Here is a 23,721-nt window from a genome sequence, read left to right on the forward strand (position 1 = left end):
AAATACTTGTGTAATTTTAACAAGAAAGAGCAGAGGATGCCTATTTCCACACATTTTCACTAAAACATTGTGTGGTCAAATTGCGGAGTTTTGTCAGTCTTATAGGTAAGAAAATGTTATTTGCATTTTTTTTAAGAGTGAGACTGAGTATGTCTAGGAGCCATGCAACTGTTTCTTTTTGTGTGTATGTGTATTCTCTGTTCACTTCCACTTCTCATCTTTTATTTTGTACTGAGTTTTGGATTTCCCTTGATGTTTAAAACTCCTTCTATCTTAAGGTGATTAGTTCTTTGTCTCTGGTAGGAGTTGAAAATATTTTCCCACCTTGTTCTTTTGACATTCCTTGTTTTTGTTTTGCTTATCAGGCAGTATTTTTTTTTTTTTAATTTGATAACCTGATTTATCAGTGTTTTCTTTGGTATTTTTAGTTGTAGTTAGAAAAGGGTTCCTGGTTCCAAGTTTACAAGAGAGTTTACTTATTTCTGCTTCCTCGTATTTTTTGGCTTTATTTGATTTGCATCTTTGATTTTTTTTGGAATTTATCTTAGGATAGGATAAGATAGAAAGGTATCTAATCGCTTCCAAATGAGTGACTGGTTTTTCCAATATTACTGCAAACAGAATGTGGATGAAGTTGAAATTCATAAATTTGGCTGCATAGGGCTACTATTAAATTTTGAAAAAAAAAAAAAGACTTTTGTGTTGATTATGATGGAAGATCCACTGAAAAATATTAAAGAAAATTTTGGAGGAAAAGTAGACTTTTAGATATAAGACTAGGGGATTCTTAATTTTAAAAGAATAGGAGGATTTCTTAGATATGTTGGATTGAGGAAAACAAATGATCTCTTTTTTGATCATATGAGAACTATGAATATTGGGTCCAACTCTCCATAAAGCACCATCCGGCCTTGGTGGCAATTTCCAACATGTTACTCTGTTGGAGTCCTGCTAACAAATGTGATTATGTGTATCCGTTAGCAGGCAAGCATAATTAGTATTGGTCTCAGTAAGGTTTGCTTGAATAAGGACTTTCTACAAAGTAAAGTCAGATTTAAGCAATGGTCCTTCAGGAATTTGTACAGTATTGGCTTTTTACATTAATTGGTCTCTCAACAATTCATCTACATAAGCATCGAATTTACATTCATTTATCAAAGCACGAAGAACTGCTCTTTAATGGGCTTTATTTTTGTTTGTTTCTTGACTCGAATGGTGAAATATGAATTTCATCAACTTTTGCTTATTAAAATAATTTTCATAGAAAAACAGAAAAAGCAGCACAAACATATTTTCTATGAAAATAAACAATGTCATTGAAGGGCTGGAGGTGTAGTTCGGTAACAAGCGTGCCTGAGGTGCTGGGTTTGATCCTCAGCACTGCAAAAATGTCATTTAAATCATCATAGACATAATTTACTACCATCAAATATTCTAAGCCTATGTTTAAAAGGGATCGGCCAGATTCTAGAAAACAGTTTGGCAGTTTTTGGTAAAGTTAAACAAACACGTACCATGTCACTCACTTCCCAGTATTTATCCCAGACAAATAAGAACGTTTATACAAAAACCTCAACACAAGGGCAGGGGGTGTAGCTCAGTGGTAGAGCACTTGCCTAACATGTACGAGGCCTGGGTTCATTTCCCAGCACTGTAACAAACAAAACAAACCTGTACATGAGTGCTCAGAGAAGCTTTATTTGTGTTAGCCCCAAATCTAGAAGTAAACCAAATGACTTTTAGCAGGTAAGTGGATAAATGGATAAACAAATTCTGGTACATCCATATCATGGAAAAATATTCAGCAATAAAATCTGAAGCACAGGACAACTTGGATGGATCTCAAGAGCATCATGCTGAGTGAAAAAGCCAATTTCAAAAGATTACTTCTGTATGATTACATTTACATGACATTCAAAACATAACAAAATTATAGTGCTGGGAAACAGATTAGAGGTTCTCAGGGGTTAAGACTCCAGGGAGGGAGTGACTCTAAAAGGCTAACATTAGGAGTAGCTTCCCAAGTTTCTTTAGGGCAATGGAAAAGTTCTGTATCTTGATTGTGGTGATGGGTAAATGAATCTGTACATGTGATAAGATTTCATAGGAACATATGTAAATATTGAATGTGTGTCAAAACTGATGAAATCCAAGTAAGGTCTGTAATTTAGTCAACTGTCTGCATTCACATCAGTTTCCTGGTTTGGCTAATTGCACTATGCTTCTGAGATATTATCTATGGGGAAGCTGGATGAAGATTACCTTGAACATGGTAATCTCTGTATTATTTTTATAACTTCTAAGTAAGTTTAAAGTTATTTCAAAATAAAACGTTAAAAAATAGGCCAGATCTTGGGAAAAAGACTACTGAAGGAATCACTTTTTTTTTTTTTTTACTTTAATGCTGATATTTACTTTTAGAATTTAGGTAATGTCTCCTAGAGGGAGGAGTGAGATTTGGTGAATAAGACTCAGACTTCATCAGATGGTTTATTAATTTGTTCCTGTGCTGCACAGGGGTGGTGCAGAGAGAGAATGGGTGTCATGAGGAGAAATCAAGATATGACATGAGTAAATCTCTTTTTCTTTCCTGGCACTTCAGCTTAGATAGTGTGTGGTCTTTGACAATGCTCTTAATCCTAGTCTTAGTATTTTACGGCATAAAATAGGATCATAATATCTTGCATGTTTAATAGAATTGCTAGGAGAAGTATGTGAGGTAACTTATAAATATGGTTTACAATTTAAACCATGAAATTTTACTGCTGTTGATGTAATACCAGGTAGCTCAACTCCTGACCTTCTGTTTTGCTCAGTTTCAAGGGAAAATTTCTTATTTAAATATGGCTTTTAAACTATAGTGAAATAGACATTGAATGGACTGGCATGTACATGGCTATGGGGAAATTAGTAGAAAAGTGATCAAAAGCCAAAAAATTGAAGAAAGGCACACTCATCTTGTTCCTAAAAGCTGTGAGATGAGCATTTAACTCTTTGTAGTTCCTTCTTTTAACTCAGGAGGGGTGGTAGAGGGGAATTATGCACTTTTCCTCCCATGATATTTTTATTTTTAATCAGGTTTATTTCTCACAAAGAAGATGGTTCTGCAGCATTTTCAAGTGAAACATTTACTTATGCTTCAAAGTGAGGAAAATCAAGAAGTTCTTTACCAATTCTGGCCAGCGGAATTAGGATAACCTCTTTCATGGCATTGAACATTTTCTAGAAAATGCTGAAAATCTGGATACTAAAAAGAAAGCTGCATTCAATGTAACACTAATCTGTTAATACATTCATTTTTCCTGCTCCCTCATTATTCTTCCATGTGTAGATTAAACGGATTACACTGTAATTAAATTTGACTCTAACAAGAGGCAGTGCTTCAGAGCAGTGAGCTCTGAGAGGCCAGCCTTCTATTCCTAGCTTCACTGCTGCTTATAGCTGAGGACAAAGCACCCACTTCATGGTGCCTCAATTTTTCCATCTATAGAGTGAGATAAACAATGTCTCAGAGGGGCATAGTTCTGCTTTATGAGCTCCATTTTCTAATTGAGCTCCAAATTCCTTTATAGAAAGGTACTCTTTGAAGAATTAAAGATGTATTTATATTGTTGTTGTGACTCTTAATAGAAATGAAGCTTTAAAATCTAATTTTAAAAGCCTCCTACTGCACAGTACATTATCCACGTTCTTAAATACTGCAATCAGCTGTGCACTGTGATGTTTATTAAAGAAAAAAAAAAACATCGCAAAGACATATTATAGAACATTTTCAAAGCCTCATGCCGCAGTTTAACTGTGGGACTTTCACTGAAGTTAATGGGACTCATACTGGCAAATTCCAAGCACCACTTTGAAAATTTACCCCATAGTGACAGTTTAATGCTTCTTATTGATCATAAGTTTTCAGACAACATCTCAAGGCAAAAAGGGACAATTTCTCAAAGGAAATAAATAATCTTTAATGAAATAAATCTGTATTGCAATCATTATAACTAATAAGAATCTGAAACAGTATTTTGGTAAGAAGGCTCTCAGGAATTGTTTTCTGATGATGGTTAACCAATGGGGCTGTAAAAAAGTTTCTATCACATTATAATTCCAGTAGCTCATAGGAAATAACACATTTTATTTTTAAATTTGAAAATTCGTGTTTCTAAGGGCAGAAATAGAGATACATGGAAAATTCAGAATTATTATTCCCTTATAACTTATGCTTCTATTCCTCAGAATGGGTAATGCATTGTATATTGCCAATAGGAAGTACAAGCAGGCATGCTTTTTGTTGCCTAAATATATATTCTTGTTTTTAAACCACATATTCATACTAGGCTTGGCAGCAACCTCCTGGAGCTTCGCATGGTGATGGGTCTCCAGAAGCTGTCTTGCATCTTGGTGGATATGACCCTTAGGGCAGGACCTCAGCCTGTCTCCTCTCTCTTCATAATATTCTCCCCGCTTCTCACTGAGTTCCTCTGTGTACAAACCAAGGTTATCAGGTTTTAAGGATTTTGGCAATTATTCTTTCTTGTCCTGGAAATATATGTGCCTAAATATTTTCATAGCTGGCTCCCTTTTAAGATTGAGGTTAATTAAGCATCCACTTCTTAGAAAGACTTTGTTGGAACACCCACTCTAAGGTAGGGTTACCTCTACTCACTGTTTCATCCCCAGCATCCAGAACCATGTGTGCACATAGTAGAAATTGTGTAAATTTTTTTTTTTTTTATGATCGAGGTCAAAAATTGAGAGTTGTCTTTTGTTCCTTTGTCTTATGCAATTAGTCATGAAATTCTAAAGCCTTTCCCCCATCACTACTTCAGCATCTATCACTTATCCTCTGTATCTCCATAATTGGCATTCTCCTCTCTGGTTTTGCCTTTCATTAAGGACACAAGAAACTGAACTCTTACAGGTGGGGACCATATTCAGCTCTTCTTTGTATCCTCTGCACCATGATTGTGTTTGGCACATAAGTACTCTGTGAATGAATTTTCTAATATAACGTGATAGTGCAAAATATTAGTAAAATGTAGTTTATAGAGGGAGTGGGAAATAATCTTTAGTTATTAATTTTCCTCTAAGAGTACTCTCTGTATGGTCAAAATATATCAGTTAATCAAACTACCTTATAAGTTCAAGTTTGTGTATAAGGTCAACCATGTCTTAAAACAATTACCTGAACTACCAATAGTCTATTAGTGTTAAACATCTGAAGGTATTTATGGGAGTAACACTGCTTATCCTTGTACGTGTTTTCAATTTGAAAATACCAAGGGAATTTCATGATAACATTGCTCAAAAGCATATGCAATTTGATGTAGGACACATAAGTCTGTTTATTCTCCAATTTCCCCTTCAGTTTAGAGAGCAGTAATAATTAGGTTGACATAGTGGCTATAAATAAGGCTGGTATTGCTATTAATGTTATTTTGTTAAATCTGATTTCTTCTCAAAGATCTTGAAGTACATAAAAGTACCATGTTTTATATTTATAAGTTGGTGGTAATGGACAAAGTTCAATTAAATTTAATTTTAAATTGCTAACAAGCAATAAGGGCAATATTTTTCCATAGCTGAGTTGGTTAAATTTCATAGAATGAAATCATGCCATCTTCTACCATTCACCTTTCTAACTTTGGGAAAGTTTCTCAAGCCCTACCTTACTTCCTGATCTATAAAATAAGATATTATGATACTTATATAGTGTTAGATAAGATAATATTGATAAAGTACTTAGAGCAGTAACTAGCATATAGTAGTCCCAGCACATAGCAGCTACTGTTCCTGAAAGGTAGTGAAATGGCTTAATGTTCTGTGGTCAATCAACCAGGTTTTACTGTCCTCATATGGTCTGGTCCATCCTCTGAGGGAGTCTATGTGCACAGAAGGAATTTGAACACTTAGTAGTTAAGAGAAGTTGTAGAAGAGAGTATGGCTGGCAGGAAATAACCTGTGAAAATATAGTTCTTACTAAAGGGGAAGAGAGATTAGAGGATGTAGAAAATGACCCAGTTGAAGAGCAGATCTCTCAGAACAGAAGATGGAGAAGGCAGAGAAGTGGAAATACGATGTCTCAAATCTTTACAAGTCAGTGGCAGTTCTGAGCCTCTGATCTAACTTTTGAACACATCAACAGCTAAAGTTTCCTTTTAATTAGATGAAATCACTATGATGGAATATTAATTAGCCATAAAAAAGAATGAAATAATGGCATTTGCTGGTAAATGGATAGAACTGGAGACTATCATACTAAGTAAATAAATCAATCCCTAAAAAACAAAGGCCAAATGTTCTCTCTGATGTGCAGATGCTGTTATGCAATAAGTGGGGGGGGGGGGAAGAACAGAAGTTCACTGGATTAGACAAAGGGGAATGAAGGGAAGGGAGGGGGTTGGGAATAGGAAAGACAATAGAATGAATCAGACATAACTTTCCTATGTTCATATATAAATAGACAACCAGTGAAACTCCACATGGTGTACAGCCACAAGAATGGGAAGTTATACTCCATGTGTGATATGCCAAAATACTTTCTACTATCATGTATAACTAAAAAGAACAAATAATAAAAAGAAAACAATATATAATGAAATCACAGATATACTAGTGCAGCCTCAGTCATGTGGTTGATCTCAATAAAGTCTTTGATTTTCTTTTAGCCAAGTTAGAAACTGGCTACATTTTCTATTAAAAAATACACTTGTTGGTACTTTCCTGAGGAACTGTTATCTCAAGTCGAAGACATCTGTGCTCAGTTCACAGGGGAAATATCATGCTGTGGTTTGCCTACTTCATCCTCTTGTGGAAATACTACACTGAAGGGAAACTTAAAATAGCAATAAGAAATCAGCTTACATTTTGCATCAAATACAGATCCAAGATTAATAACAGGCTGGTATTTTCTGCTTCACTGAGACACATTGCAAGACTGAAAAAATATGGCCCTGTTATATCTGTCTTTAGAAGGAGTCACCAAGGAATCCAAAAAAAGCCACTGTTGGAAGTAATTTGTTGGCTTTCTGACATCTCAGGCTCATAATTGTGATCTAAATATCAGTCCTTGGTACTATTTGCAGTTTCCGGGTAGGTCATTAATGAAAAAGGAATGGAAAAAACAATGACTATAAAATCAGGTCTTGAGACTATTCATACATTCTTGATACTGATGTTATGGGGTGAATGACTTGTGTTTGGGTGTAGAAAAATCACCCAGCCTAGGCAAGTGAAAGGCAGTTCAGGCAGTCATTCCAAAATAAATTGGACTCTCCAAATTAGTAATGCAGCAGTCACTGCCTGCAGATGTAGAAATGTTATGAAGAATACTAGGGGGGTTATGTAAATCGAACACACAGGTATAAGGAAAATTTTTATATTCTAGATAAGGTTTTACCAATTTTCAAAGCAAATATTCAAAACCAAGTAGAAATAATTCAATATAGTAATGAAAGAAAGTTCCTAATTAAAAAAGAATCAAAAGGACTTTTCCCTTAGGTTATAGGGGTTTAAAATATGTTTTCCAAACACCAGTATATGATGATTTTATGATTTTTTTAAACCAATGAATTTTTGAAATGCACTTGGTTTGGCTCAAGTTAAGGGGGTAAGGAGGGTGAGCAGTCCAGAAGGGGACCTCTATCGTAGAAAGGATGATGCTGGCATGCTAACAGAAAGCATTTCCCACATTGAACACATAACATCCAGCATACTACAGTCTTTTCTATGTTCTTTTCTTGAATCCTCAAGAATTCTAAAAATATTCGGGTGTGTATTTTGCATGTTCAAAGTAATCAAATCTTACAAATAGATGAAATCTTAAGAAGTTTTAGCTACATTTCCAAACTCCCACTCAGAACAGCTATTATAGACAGATGAGAGAGATGTGCTATATTCCTTTTTTCATTTTGCCTGTATAAATTTGGTCAAACAAGGGCTCACTTTACCATTTTTACCAGTTAATCAGGGATTTTTATGGACCAATTAAACAGGCCTAGAAAGGACCTCAACAGTCATCTAAGTTAAATCTCCTGTCTTCAAACAGGTGACATTTGATTCATCTGTTTGGAAAAAGGTATGGTTATTCCAACTGTAAGTACATATCTGATCTTTGTTTTAATGGAAATTCATTATTTATTTACCTATGGAATTTTCTTTCAAAGCAATTAATTTACTTGATATGAAATATCCAATGGAAGAAAAGGCCTGGAAACTTAATAAAATTGCAATTATGCCCAAGCCATGTCATACTAAATTTGTGAGGTCACTATTGATAGGTGCAAAAGCAAGTAAGATTACAGATAACATCATTTTAGAACAAGACCTGCAAGGATCTGAGGCACGAAAAGAAAGATTAAAGTACTAAGATGTTCTTATATACCCATCTCTGAAAACAGCTATCAAAAGGCTGCAGGCATCTGGGAGAGAGCTTTCTTTTTAGCTTGGAGGCCAGAAATACATTGGCATTGCCTCTGGAATTGGAACAAAATCAATTTTTAATTGGCTTTAAAATCTGGAATGGAACATTCCTGCAGCCATCCATGAACCGACCTTATCCTGTAGAAGTTGAGTGAATCTTGGCCAACCATCTGCCTTGTGAATTGTTTTGTTTGAGTCCCTCATGGGACAGAGAGTACTTGTTGTGCAGTAGTTTTACATCAAGTTTCAGTCCTTCATAATGTTGCTTGAGTGGAGAATATGAAAGAGAAAAAATCTCTTGGGAGAAAAATCAAATGCCTTCAGCAATATGCCTTGGAGCAGGGTGGACCCACAAGACTGGGAATTACCACCTGCTTTCCTCCATATCTCAGCACAACGACTTCCAAAAAGAAGTGCAGCTTATGCTTGCAGATGAAAGACAGCTGAGCAAATAGACTGCTTTAATGAAGGCCAAACAATGTATTTTTAAGATTGATTTAACTTAGAATTTCACTAAATTCACTATTTAAAATCCAAATTTCCATAAATTCTGGTTGCATTCTCTTGAAGTGTGCATACTGTGAAGCAAGTGTGGAATAAAGGTTTATTTCTAATAGTGCCCATGAATGGAGAGTCACTTTCCTTCTTGAATCCATCTTGTCCCCACCACAGGGAACATGAATAAAGGAGAAAACTAAGAGGATGACCTACCAATTTGTAAAACAAAATGGAAAACCTATTGTGGATGAGTAAGATAGTCTAAACTACATTATAAATTAAAACTCCACATTCTCAGCATGGAAATAGTTGATGTAAGTAAGCCTCACTGGAACTTCTAGCATTTGAGTTTGAATGACTGCTTAAGAAGCAAGAGAGAGACAAGAGCAAGAAAAAATCAAATTTAGCAGTCTAATAATAATAATAGATTTAATATATAGGGTTTTCAATTTCATGATGTTTTAATATCTGGTTTATATTCTTGAGAGATGCAAGACATTAACTCCAGAGTGCTCTGTGGCATCTTCTTAGAGAAGTATGATTTCAAGTCACAACCTAGCAGAATGGAGTCCCTCTGGAATGACAGCAGCAAGAGACATGCAGAGATCTGCTATTGGTTTGGGAATTGTGGGATGGAGAGGAATCAGACACTTAAGTCTGAAATCATCAAAGCAAAAAGTAAATCATATTTGTAATCTTTCTTAAAGTATACTAATTTATACACATTATTAGGACTAATACAATAGTATCCATTCCAGCCTATTAAAAGCATAATCTGGTGTCCTATTTTAGACCTAAAATAGTTTTTTTCTCTTTCCACATTTTTTGTTGGTACATTGTAGTTGCACATAATGATGGGATTCGTTGTTACATATTTATACATGCATACAATATAACAATATAATTTGGCCAATATCACTCCCCACCACTTCCCCTCTTTCCTATCTCTCTCCCTACCCCTTTCCTCTTCTTTACTGATCTCCCTTTGATTTCCATGAAATATCCCCACCCCCATCTTTGCTTTCCTTTTTTCTCTGTAGCTCCCACATATGAGAGAAAACATTCAACTCTTGACCTGAGTTTGGCTTATTTTGATTAACATAATGGTCTAAAGTTATATCCATTTTCCTGTAAATGACATAATTCCCTTTTTCTTTATAGCTGAATAAAACTGAAAATTTTTTTATACTTACTGAAGTCAGTTCTTCCCCTATTCAAGGAAACCCTACTTGAATATGAGTTATTAACATAACTTATTTGATATGAATGTGTTCTAGAGTAAGATCACTTGGCTCCAATCCAAGCTCTACCTGTAAGTCTTTCTGTAACTTTCTTTGCCTATCTTTGCCTCAGTTTCTTCATCTGTAAAATGTGGATAATAAAAATATCTACTGCACAGTGTTGTGAGGAGGATTAAATGAGTCAAAATATCTGGTTCATGAAAAGTACTCCACAGGTATGAGCATTTCATGTTAAACAAATGTTACAGCACAGGAGGAAAGTATGCAGTGTCATCAATCCAGGCTCTAGGACTTTCATATTCACCTATAACACAGAAGGGCTTTCGGGCAAACCTCAGTCTTCCTTGCCATCCTCTATACCGACAACAGCAACCGGCCGACCAGATTCGAATGATGAACTCCAAGCCAAAGACGACAATCATCACGAACTCCTAAAATATCAGATAAGACACATCAGAGAGAAGCAGCATGGAGAAAACCCCAGTAAGAATCTCTGTAAATATTTCTGGGCAGATTCTCCAAACCCAACTAAACATGAAAAGCTTTGTATCCTCGTATTCTCTGCATTTACTATCACGGGAAACTATTCCTTTTCAAGTCAATTAACACTCGACATTTAAGAATCAATTTCAACACTAAACATGCAGGCTGAATAATGTTTCTGTCTCGCTGTAATATATGGTGTAGCTGATGTTAGCTATTCAGTAACATGAATATTTGAGTCGAAGAATGGACCCTAAAATATAATTGCAAGTTTTACCCAAAACAAAGCTTCATTTTGTGCAAGGAATGACACAATTCTTAAGTTTTTAAGAGTTGTTCTCAGAGAACAAGAAGTAAATATTTAGGAGTAACTGAGCTCTTTTGTTACAGTGTCAAAATCTTCTTATAAAACTGATTGTTCTAAAGCATCACCATGTGTGTGGCCCGTATATCCATTGCCAGAAATAAGACCCTGAATCCTCTGAGTCTGAAGCCTGTTAATTATTATGCTGCCCTTTGGCAACAGCTGCCTGAAAAACAACACCTGCGCCAGCAAAATGACTTTGAGATTATTTAGGAAGAGTTGTGAGTTAACCCTGGGGAAAGGCCAGCTAAAGTGGCTCATTAAACAGTCAGTCATAGAAGGAAAAACCAAATGGAATTTGAAAAAGGGAAATATCTCTGGGACGAACTTAGCAGAGTCACTTGTCCCTATAGGGATAGGTACTGAATTTATTAAAATTGTTTTTGTTAATAATTCCCTTCCTAGCTTTTAAACAAGGATTGATTCAGCATTTATAAAGCAGACATTTGTTAATTGATTTTTATTACAATGGCCTAATTGTTAAAGTGGTACATGCTCTTTACTGAAACTTCCAAACATCACAGACATACAGAGCATTATATAAAGACTGCAATCCACTCCTCACTCTCTCATCCCACTCCCAAGATGAAAACTGTTACCAAATTTATAAAAATGGCATTTTTGTTGCAAGTTTCAGGCAAATGTCTGTTTCTTTAGTTAGAGCATGTGATGATGTGCTGCACTTTTGAAACATCCAGTAGAGACACATCATTCTGTCCTTCTGTTATTTTGTACTAAGTAATCTGCAAATATTTCTCATGGGAAATAAATCTTCCATATCATCATTCCTTACTCACAGTGACTTAGAACTTCTCACAGGATAAATCTCAGAAGACAACTTTAGGTACAGATCACCAAAACTCTGGTCAATATATTTAGTGATTGAGAATTTGAGGGTTTTGATTAGTTTTGGCTTTCTTTTGGTTTTTGAATGCATATCTGAGTAATTGAGTCTATTTATTTAATAAGATTTCAAAAATGTCAGATCATCTATTTTCATCCAGCACATCTTTCCACACATAGAAACCATGCTAAAGAAAAAAAGCAAGCAAGCAAACAAACAAACAAACAAAAAACAAAAGGAAAAAAGAAACCGAGCTAAGGCCTAGAATGCCCATGTAGCTGTACCTTGGTCCAATGTAAGTTTCGTGGAAGGTCCATTTTTTCCTTAACCCTGCCCTTGACTCCCACTATGCGAGGAAGTTTGGTACTGCTGTTGTGAGACATTGTGTTGTGAAGGATACCCAAGAAAACCTGAAATGCGACCTGAGACTCCCCGGTACTACCATGTAATGATTTTTATTTTTCATGGAAACAGATGATACCAATAGATGGATAACCATTGTTCTTAAGAAAAGTATGCCAAGGGCTCTGTGTTATTTCTATGGTGCAATGAGGCAGAATGAATTCTATTTGCAACTTATTTTCCTGAGGCCCATTGTACAAAAATACTGCTTGCTACTGCTTCCCCTTCCCCTGTTTTTTTTTTTTTTTAAATTCGACCTTTATATGTTCATCCCTGCAAACTCACACATGCATGAAAATTGATTTCAGTTTATGATCCCTCCACTTTTCCCTCCTATTCTTCCTTTCCTCTCTCATTCTGCTTCCTCTGCTCTACTAGAGTTCCTTTCACTATTTCATCTATTAGTTCATATTTGATTGGTCCTTTCTACCTGTACATAAAGGTGATATTCCTTGGGGTATATTTATATATGCACATGACATGATTTTTAAAGAATTCATTCTCTGTTGCCCCTTCCCATCCCTCCTCTTTGCCTCTCTGTCTCCTTCCATGATACTGATCTTCTTTTTATAATATCCTATTCTTCCCTCCCCCTTTTCTTTATTTTACTCTAGCTTCCACATATGAGAGAAAACATTCAATCTTTGAATTTCTGACTTTTGTTATTTCAGTTTTGAGGCTGTTTTTTTGGTTTTGTTTTTAAGAGATCAGAGAAAAAAATGGCAAGTGCTTTTTTTTTTTTTTTTTTTTTCCACCTCAGGAAGCAAAACCTGGTAGAGTTGAAAGGAGAAATATAGAAATCCACAGTTATATTTGGGGAATTCATCACTTCCCTTCTCAGAACTGCTGGAATAGAACTAGTGGAAAGAAAATCAGCAAGCTTATATAATATTTGAATAAAATAATAACTTATAGGATCTAATTTGGCAGATATAGAATATTCCACCCCAAAACTGCAGAATATCGAATTCTTTTCATTCTTGCTCAATGTTCTAAGGAATATGTGCCAAGATAGATTCTATCCTAGGTCATAAACAAACTTCAAAGAGTTTGAAAAAATGAAATCATAGACTGTGGTCAAACCACAATGAAATCAAACCGAAAATCAACAATGAAAGGACACATTCTAAACATGTGGAAAGTAAACAACAGATTTTTTAGTAATTCATTAGTCAAAGGGAAGTCGCGAAGGAAATCACAAATGCATAGAACAGGAAGAAAATGAAAATATAACGTATCGAAATATAGGGGGTGCAGTTAAACCAGTGCTGAAAGAGAAATTTATAGCACTAAATGTTTGTATTAGAAATAAGAAGAGGTCTAGCCAGGTCCATTAGGGAGGTGAGGCAGGAGGATTGTGTTTGTGGTCAGCCTGGGCAACATAGCAAGACCCTGTATGAAAAAAATTAAAAAAAGAAAGAAAGTATAGACTTAAACGAGCTAGGACCCGAGTTCAAGAAATTAGAAATATAGAGTAAATAAACCCGAAGAAAACAGAAAGAGGGACATAAAAAAAAAAGCACAGATTAATGAAATAAGAAAATAAGCAAAAAGAAAATTCATGAAAAAAAATTGGTTCTGTGAAAAAAAATCAATAAAATTGGTAAAATTCTTGCAAGCTGACAAAAATCACCAGAATACTATAGCTATTAAAAATAATAGAGATACTATGACTAAATTTAAGTATATAAATATGACAAACTTGAAGACATTGACCAAATCATAAAACCCAGCAAAGAAGAAATAGATAATCTGAATAGTCAGTCCTATAATCTCTAAAGAAATTGAATTTTTAGTTAAGAAGATTTCAAAAAAGAACTGTCCAGGCCAAAAGATTGTACTGCTGAAGTCAACCAAATATTTAAAGTAAAATCATGCCAATTTCACACAATTCTTTCCAGAAAATAGTAAAGGAAAAAACACTTCTGGATTTACTTTTCTTAAAGAGACAGGGTCTCATTATGCTGCCCAGACTGGCCTCGAACTCCTGGGCTCAAGCAATCCTTCTGCCTCAGTGTCCTGCGTAGCTGGGACTATAGGTGTGTGCCACTACACTTGGTTAAAGAATACAAAACAAGGCAAAACAAAAAATGACAAACCAATATCTTTAATGCAATTAGATGCAAAAATCCTCACAAAATTTCAGCAAACTGAACCTATCAATATATAAAAATATATATTCCACAAACAAGTAAAATTTATTCCAGGTATTCAAGGACAATTCAATATTTGCAATCAGTGAATATAATGCATTATATTAAGAAACTAAAGAAAAAATATAACCTTATAAATTGATACAAAAAAAAGTTTTGGACAAAATTGAATGCATATTCATGGTAAAAACTCTCAATAAATAAGGAATAGAGAGTGATTATCTCAAGTTGATGAATTACATCACAAAAATCCTAAGCTAACATCATATTTAATGGGAAAAGACTGGCTGCTTCCTCTAAAATCAAGAACTAGGGCAAGATATATACTTTCAACACTTTTATTCAACATTGTTCAGTAAGTCACAGCCCTTGCAAGAGGCAAATAAAAGGCACACAGTTGGGAAAGGCAAACATAAAATGGTCTGTATTTGCAGATGATGTGATTGTCAACAGAAATTCTCAACGAATATACAGGCACTCTGAGAACTAATAAGTGAGTTTAATAAAGTTGCAGGATATATGACCAAAATGAAAAAGTCAATCACATTTCTGGGTACTAACACTAAGTATATGGAAAATTAAAAATATGACATTAATTACAGTTATTCCAAATAAAAATAATAATTAAATTTATGCTTAGAAAAACAAGTGTGGTTTATGTATTCTGAAAATTACAAAATGCTGATGAAAGAAATCAAAGAAGACCTAAATTAGTGGGTCAAATACCATATTCACAAATTGCAAAATTTGAATAATTAAAGTTGCTAATTATTCCCACACTGATCTACAGATTTTATGAAATTCCTCTCAAAATCTCAACAAAGCTTTTTTGGAGATAGAAATAAACTTATTCTAAAATGATATGGAAATTTGTAGGCCCTAGAAGAGCTAAAACAATCCTAATAAAGAAGAATAAAGCAAAATGAATGATTTTATCTGATATTAAGGTCTACTACATAACTCCTGTAGCCAAGATTAAGTGGTACAGGCAGAGGGATGGACATATAGAACAGTGGACCAGAAGAGAGAACTCAGAAATTGGACCATGCAGACATGCTGATTTTTGTTAAAGTTGCAGAAGGGATTCAATAGAGGAAGAACAGCCTTTAAAACAAATGCTGGAGAACTGGACATTCATACGCAAAAATAACAATGATGACAAACAAACAAACAAACAAACCACCCTCCATCCAAACCCCTCAGTTTATACCTTACACCATGTACAAAAATCAATTAAGGTCTGGTACTGTGTCACATGCTTGGAATCCCAATGGCTTGGGAGGCTAAGGCAGTAGAATCGTGAACTCAAAGTCAGTCTCAGCAACCTAATGAGACCCTCTTTCAAAATAAACTATAAAATGGGCTGGGATGTGGTTCAGTGGTTAAGCATACCTGGGTTCAATCCCCAGTACCAAAAAAAAAAAAGTATCATTTAAGAAGTATCTTGGGTTTAATTATTAAATAGAAAACAGTAAGATTTTAAATGAAAAGTATAAGAGAAGATTTTGGGGACTTGGGCTAAGCAAAGAGTTCTTAGACTTTACACCCAAATCACAATTATTAAAATGAAAATTTGACAGATTAGACTGCATCAAAATTAAAATGTTTTGCAAAAATCCATGAAAGCCCATGTACAGAAGATAAAAAGAGGAACTATAGACTAGGAGAAAATATTTGCAACCCACATATCTGACACTAGTATCTAGCATATATAAAGAAATCTCAAAACTCAACAGAAAACCAAAAATGCAATAACAAGATTGTCAAAAGATATGAACAGGATATTTTTAGTAAATGTGAAAACAAAGAGAATATATTGCTGATGAGTAAGCACGTGAAAAGATATTTGACACCATTAGCCATCAGGGAAATGCAGATTAAAATCATAATGAGATATCACTACACAGTTATCAGAATGTCTAACACAAAAAATAGTGATGGAAAATAGTGACAACACAAAATGCTGAGGAGGATGTGGAAAAGCTGGATCACTCAAACATTCTGGTGGGAATGTAAAACAGTAGAGTCCCTCTAGAAAACAGTTTAGTGGTTTCTTATAAAATAAAACATGATTGCCATATAAGTCAGTCATTGTATTCTTGGGCATTTATACTAGAGAAATAAAAACTTATACTTGTACAAATACCTGTACATAAATATTCATAGAAATATATCCATAATGAACTCAAACTGCAAACAGCTCAGATGTCTTTCACCATGGAGTGGTTAAACAAGCTGTGTGTGATACATACATACCATGGAATACTATTCAACAAAATGAATGAAATACTGATACTCACAATTGGGGTCAATTGCCCATTATACTGATTGAAAGAAAGTCAATCGTGAAAGTTATGCACCACATTATTCCATTTGTATCACATGTTTGAAATGAAAAAAAAAAATCATTTAGAAACAGAGAACAGATTAGTGATTGCTAGGAGCTGGTCTGGTGGGAAGAAGGGATGGACCAATGGGATGGAGGAGGTGGTCAACTTGAGAGATTCTTGAGGTGATGGAATGGTTGAGCATCTTGACTCTGTTATGTGATAAAATCGCACAGAATTAAACACACACAAGTGTACAAGTAAAACTGGAGAAATCTGAATAAGCTCTTGTGTATTATCCTGATTGTGATATTATACTACAGTTTTGCAAAAGATTATCACTTGAGGAAATTGGGTAAAGTGTACAGACGATATCTCTTCATTATTTCTTACAAGTGCTTGTGAATGTACCAATTACATCAATAAAATTTTCAATGAAAAACCATCACCAGTGCTCTAGCCAAGGAAATATGTTCTGCTTCAAGTCCAAAGGCTAAATCTGATCTCACCATGTGTTGGTTTAGTTGTGCTCTCTAAATCACCTTTTGCATAGGTCTCCTTATTTTCTTTTCACATGAGTTAAAGATCTATGTGTTCAGTTGAAATGATTTAGATTAGTGGTGGTTATTCTGATCCTTATTTGGCCAGAAACGAGATAGTTTCTGGTGCTTTCATTGCTGTTCCTTGGGATAAATTGGTTCACTTCTCTCACTTGGTTCTCATTGAACTAGAAATTGCATAGTATTACTTAAATGACTGCTGAAGAGATTAGTAAATTATATTCAGAGTACTTGATCTACTTGGAGGAAAGCTGTAATGTAAAGTTAATGGTTAATATTGGTTCTATCCTTCTATTACATAGAAGCCACTAGAAGTTAAGCTTTGGTTAGAGGTATAAAACCAAAGGCAATGCTTGTTATTTTTATTACTAGTATTGAAGAAATTGTAGTGCTTCCTCATTAGTCCTCATATAATTCTGGGAAAACGTAGAACACTTTACTATTTTTAAAGACTAAGGAAATTCATATAGAAATTAACAAATCTAAGAGGCCATGGTAGAGTTAGCCCTGAGTTCTATCTGGAACATCTATCAAGGCTACTAATCAAGCATTAAACATCTTTTGTAGATATTACATAAGCCTCTTCATACATCACATCAGAGAACTTTGACACTATTTCATTGGTAGATATGACTTTGTTGTATCATGTGAGATCTGAATTCCATTCTTGAAGTTATTTTGTTTTTTAGTTACTTAAAGAGGTTTTCAGGTAAAGATTGATTGATTCCTTTGTGGGGTACAAATTCACAATGTCTAAAACCACATGTTCTAGTTGTTTTCTCATTAATTAACAGCACTGTTCATTAAAACACAGTGACCTTTGTCTAATCTACAAACTGTCTGCTGTGACTATTAGTTTTTTCCTGCGTTATGCCATCAAATGGTATTTTTGTGAAGATGAAATGCCACCATTACAAGCTCTGTGACATTTGCACCAATTCTTGAAGAGCTGTGGCTAATTAGACACACAAAATTGGAACTATTGCCTTTATCCACAAGATCAGCGTAATCAATTTCCAGCTATTTTTGCTCTTTTTTTGTGTGTGCATATATTTAAAGTAGCACAGGGCTAGCAGGTCAGCATGCCTCCGCACACAATACCTGCAGCAAAAGACTTTGTAATTTTGCAAAGAAAAGCATCAGTCAGAAGAGTTGCAGTTGTAATTCTTCATAATTTAGAAAATTCTACCAGTATAATACATATTAAAGAAATGAGATTAAGATCTAGAAATGGTTCCTCACTTAAATCAGAAAGTGGAAAGAGATGTATAAAAAAGTAAATCATCATTTTGTATTTTATCTCTCTGAAGAGCAGAAAAATATCTCAAAATATGCTCACTAACCATTACTTAAAGGACATCACAATCTGTCATCAATCTAGTTTTCAAAATTTTCCTTATTTTTTTGGAAGATACATTAATTATTAGTGTATCGAAAGAGAATTTGAAAGAATGATTTGTATGGCTGTTGCAGACACACCAGAACTTTCAGAATCATGCCTGTATGATGGTGGTGGCGGGAATACCAGGGAACTTTACCAAGGTGCTCAGCAGGCACTGCAGGAGGTGGTATAAGTTGGAGGATACAGACGTAGGAGCCAGGTGGAGATGGGGAAAGTAGAACACAGTACGAAGGGGCATCAATGCTTCATACCTTCAGAAGCAACGACAGAGAGTTTGGAGGACAGTATGACTGGGACTAGCCCCTCTGGGATGGAAGGCTTAGGAAGACATTGTTGGGTGAATTAGTTTAAGTAGCACCAGGAAATCCATTGCCTCTGTAGGTCTTCTGTATTTTTGTTAGTTGATTTTTAAAATTTTCCTAAACATGATTTATTCCTTCAAGATTTTCACAACTGTTAAGTGGAATTCTCCTTCTGAAAATCAATTTGCTTAACCATATCTGTATGGCAATGTTCATTTGTCCCAGAAGTCCTTCAGAGAAGAAAACGAAAGGGAGAAGTTTGAAAATGCCCCATTCCGAATGACTGATTTGCACTTTGTTACTGAGAAAGGATCAGGGCAGATTTTTAGCAGGTATTGGGGCCACATGTTAAGAACATGTGGGTCAGGGGCAGGAAGTAGGTGCCTCCCTTTTGGGGAGAAGGATGGCACTACCTACCCCAGGAGTTGATCCTAGTGTGGTCCTGTGCATCCCAGTTACCAGTTGGGATGTTACTAGGAGGACTTCCATCCTCTCTTGTAGTTATTTTACACAGTTAGGTTGGTTAGTTGCTGGTAGATGCCATCATGCCTTCTCAGTATGTGTTAGCCACACAAGGGATCCTTTCTATGCTAGTCACATCAGCATCACAGTGGAGGGTGTCTCAGGCCTTCACCCACCACAGGGAGGATCCATCCATGAGGCAGTCTGTGGTGGTGCCCTTTGAGAACAAGCCTCAGTTGGCAATGCACACAATAGAGATTCTCACATTTTCCTTTCTTCTCTCCACAAGAATGGAAGCTACCTGATCGTGTTCTTTTTGGTGGTCTATCCCACCCCACAAACATAATTATATCTTAACTGGTTTGCAGTTGATGTTATGGGTGTGTGCATTCGTCACATGTTCATACAGAAGGATTGGAACTAAATCTCTGTAGCTGGAAGAAATTGACAACAGGTTGCTGCATCTTGAACTGAACACAGATAATCTATTCTGTCATAATTTTGTGAATTAATCACAAACTAACCAGTTCAACTTAGAACAATAGCTGAGAACCCAAATCAGATCAAAATGGAAACACCAAATGTCTCCAAAATAAACAAAATCAAATCAAGTTTTTGTTTGATTTAAATTGCTGATTTGTCAACTTTTCATTAACTTGTCAATTTTTCATTAGACTTTTCTTTCTCTTAAGAATTATATAAGATTTCCCCCATATTATATGATTGACAATTTAAAACTAACACTGCTGCCAAAAATAAAATTAGGCCTTTCTTTTTCTTTGTTTTGTTTTTTGCAGTAATGAGGATGGAACCCATGGTTTTGCACATGCTAGGCAGGTACTCCACCACTGAACTATATCCCCAGATGAATATTTTTGTTTTATAATAAGGTACATGCAAGGCTAATGGGTTTTTCTTATTTATAAGGATTTAAAATTAAAATTTAAGATATTTACACAAATTTAAATAGAATTCCTTGAACCCAACAAATGATGTATTTCAGTTGAGAGAGACATCTCTGGGTTTAAAAAAACTGGTGCACATCAGTCAACTGACTGACTATAAAGCAAACCTTGTCTTCTCCTGTTGGTGATACTTATCCCATGGGCTGAGGCAGATACCTGTGACAAGACAAGAGGTAGGATAGCCTTTGAGATCCTGAGGGGCCGAGTCAGGTCAGGGCTGGGCCTGCTCTTGGAGAACTTTCAGAACTTTCTACTTTTCTTGCTTGGGAGTTACATCTCTGTCCTTAGAGCTGCCCTTTCCTGGACCAAAGATATACTTCGAGTTCCAGAAAATCTGTCCTTCCTTTAGGGTATTTACATAGTTTAGTATAATTAACTGCTCTGCAAGATTCATTTTATTTATGGGTGTTCTACTTCTCAGGAGTTCACTTTGAAAATGTATGCCTTTACCATAAACAGGCGGGATGAACACAGTGTTCTACCACCCTTGAGGAGGGGAAAATAATACATACAACCAGAAAACTCACGAAGTTCAGTGTCCCGAGTGCTGCTGGGGTGGTGGTTCTGGAGAAATCTCTTTCCCACTGTTGTGGCTCCTCTAACTAGGGCGGGCACTCACTGGGTGTTGACCCTTCCTTCAGTTCAAGGCTTTGGGTTTGGTGAAACTCAATTAACATACTGTTTTATTAATCCATTAAGATCAAAATTCTGAAAAACAGCTAGCTAGACATTAAAAACTGGAACAAGTTAATTGTCCTGCAATTTTTTTTAACCTGCTGCTTACTTCGCGTTATTGACACTGATTACCATAAGGTGTCTTGGTATCAGTGTGTGCCTATTTTAATTAAGCTATAGGACAGTAATTACTGAATATTCCTCATATGACTAATACTGCTGACCAATTTTATTTCCATTTGGGGTCATTTTTTTTTCTTTTACTTTTTTTTTACTAGAATGAAAGGAGTTTTCACCAGTGGTTATGCTTGTGTTAACCACAAGGGGAAGGGGGAAACAAAGTAAGAGATATTTATTCTTTTTATTTGTGCATGTTTTAGGAAGAATCTCCAAATGTCTTGGTTTTGGAGGAAATGAAGATTCAGGGTGGAGCCAAAGTGGATCCTGAAGGTTAAATAGGAGCAGTCTGTATTTTGTTACACACTGCCTAGGAAGACTGAGCCTGTGTTGGCGGGTCCAAGACCTAAAAACCTCAACTGTAGGGCTGTCAGTTGGAGTTATATTTTGCGTGTTGGTAGAGTGGGAAAATGGCAGGCATAGCCTGGAAGAAAGAGAAACCTGGGTTTGTGGCTTTCAGAGAAGAAGAGGCTATGGGCTATGTAGTGCTGAAGTGCAGCATAACTATCTATATACACACTTGCACAAAAGCTTTCAGAACCTGATGTTGGGACTCAGTTTTTCTATATGGGTTCATATACCCATATAGAGAGGACAGATAAATCATGAGTAAGTCAGGCCTCATAGGAAAGGGAGCCAAGGGTTACCCAGGGAATGCTTGGGGGGTGTCCCATTTGATCCTGTTATCCCACTCTTTGGTAAATATCCAAAAGATTTAAAATCAGCATACTATAGTGATGCAGTCATATCAGTTTATAGCAGCTCAATTCACAACAGTTATGGTATGGAGCCAACTGAGACGCCCTTCAACAGATGAGTGGATGAAGAAAATGTGGTTTATGTACACAATGGACTATTATTCTTATAAGGTCACCCCCGACCCCCCTTTAGGTGCCAACATGGTGCTGGCTGAGCTTCTCTTCCTGATTTTACTCCTCATAACTTCTTCCCTACCTGCCCGAACTCGCACCCAATCGGTGCTTGACACCCCGCCCAGACCCCTAGCAACAAGGCTCACCCAATCAATCATCGCCCTGCCCCCCAGCAACAAGGCTCTCCCAATCAACTCTCACTCCGTTTCCTGCCCCAACTAATCAGTCTCTTCCGGGCCCTATATAAGTGTGTGCATTTTTAAAATAAAACGGGACTTCTCAGTGATTTGCTTTGGACTGTGGGTTTCTTTCAATTCTGCCATAAAGAATTGACATTTGCCAGTAAATGGAAGGATCTGGAGGCTATCATGGTAAGTGAAATAAGCCAATTCCCACCCAATTCCCAAACACCAAAGGCAGAAGGTTCTCTCTGATGTGTGGATACTAACATACAATAAGCAGGGGTGGGGAATAGAAGGTCAGTGAGGTAGACAAAGGGGAATGAAGGGAAGGGAGTGGTGGATAGGAAAAGGAAAGACAATGGAATGAATCTGACATAATTTTTCTACATACATATATGAATATACTGCAGTGAATCTTACCATCATGTACATCCACAAGAAGTTAATTGAAATAACTATGGGTAAATGGCAGAAAGGTCAATAGAGAGAAGGGAGCAGGAGTAGGGAGAAGGAAGGGAAGGAGAGGTACTGGGGTCTGAATTGGAATAAGATAAAATCCATGCTTATATAATTATGTCAAAGTGGACTCTACTGTCATGTATAACTAAAAAGAACTAATAAAAAGGAAAAATGGAAGAGTCAAAAATTCATAAATGAAAATCTACAGGTGTCCCTAGTAACAGTACACACAAATAGAAAGTGCATTTTATCTCTCAGGGAAATCTCTGATTGACATTAAAAAGCTTATTATCCCCAAAGTACATACATGGATGTTGTTGTATCAATATTCCATTAAACCATTAAGTCCCAAGTTTTTGATTCTTGGGAATGACATAGATACATTAAAACAGATTAGAAATCATAATCTATAGCTTATATATATTATATTATAATATAATTTTATTATTATCTAAGTATATTATATACTATATGCTAGGTTTAAGTTTTTATAGGTGTTTCACATCTGGAATGATGGGAAAAAATGGGTTAATAACATTTTCTAAATTGAAGGAACATTTGAAGCTTTCTATCATTTTGAATATTAAGACCACAAAGACATTTCAAATATATAAAAGATAATTTAAGTTTCAATTTTATTAACTACAGGAGCCTTCACAGTATATTCCTTATGAAATCTGTCATGATTCTGAGATATCTATTTATATCTCTAATTGTTTCTAGTCATCCATCAAAGTTATTCAAGACTGGTTATGCCATAAATCAAGTATACTCTTAAATTGAATAAGATGAAAGACCTGCTCATAGATAATCTAGAACTAATAAAAATGAGTTCTTTTGCCTATTGTTCATTTGAATCATGAAATAATAGATTAAGAGTAAATATGTCTTCTCTATTTACTATTTAAGAAAAACTGAGATGATATTATAAACAAGAA

The 23,721-nt window shown here is 35.5% G+C and overlaps 1 protein-coding gene across 4 annotated transcripts in view; it reads right to left on the reverse strand.

Annotated features, from left to right (window-relative positions):
• The window catches only part of KCNQ5 (potassium voltage-gated channel subfamily Q member 5), a 519,052-nt gene that overhangs the window by 108,832 nt on the left and 386,499 nt on the right, over positions 1-23,721 (reverse strand). For all 4 annotated transcript variants that reach the window (XM_079146517.1, XM_079146514.1, XM_079146515.1 and 1 more), the window contains exon 3: positions 10,459-10,585. In XM_079146517.1, coding sequence (XP_079002643.1) covers positions 10,459-10,585 — 127 coding nt within the window. The remainder of the gene's footprint in view (positions 1-10,458; positions 10,586-23,721) is intronic.

Source organism: Sciurus vulgaris (genome assembly GCF_902686455.1).
Source record: "Sciurus vulgaris genome assembly, chromosome: 7".
NCBI classification, from domain to species: domain Eukaryota; kingdom Metazoa; phylum Chordata; class Mammalia; order Rodentia; family Sciuridae; genus Sciurus; species Sciurus vulgaris.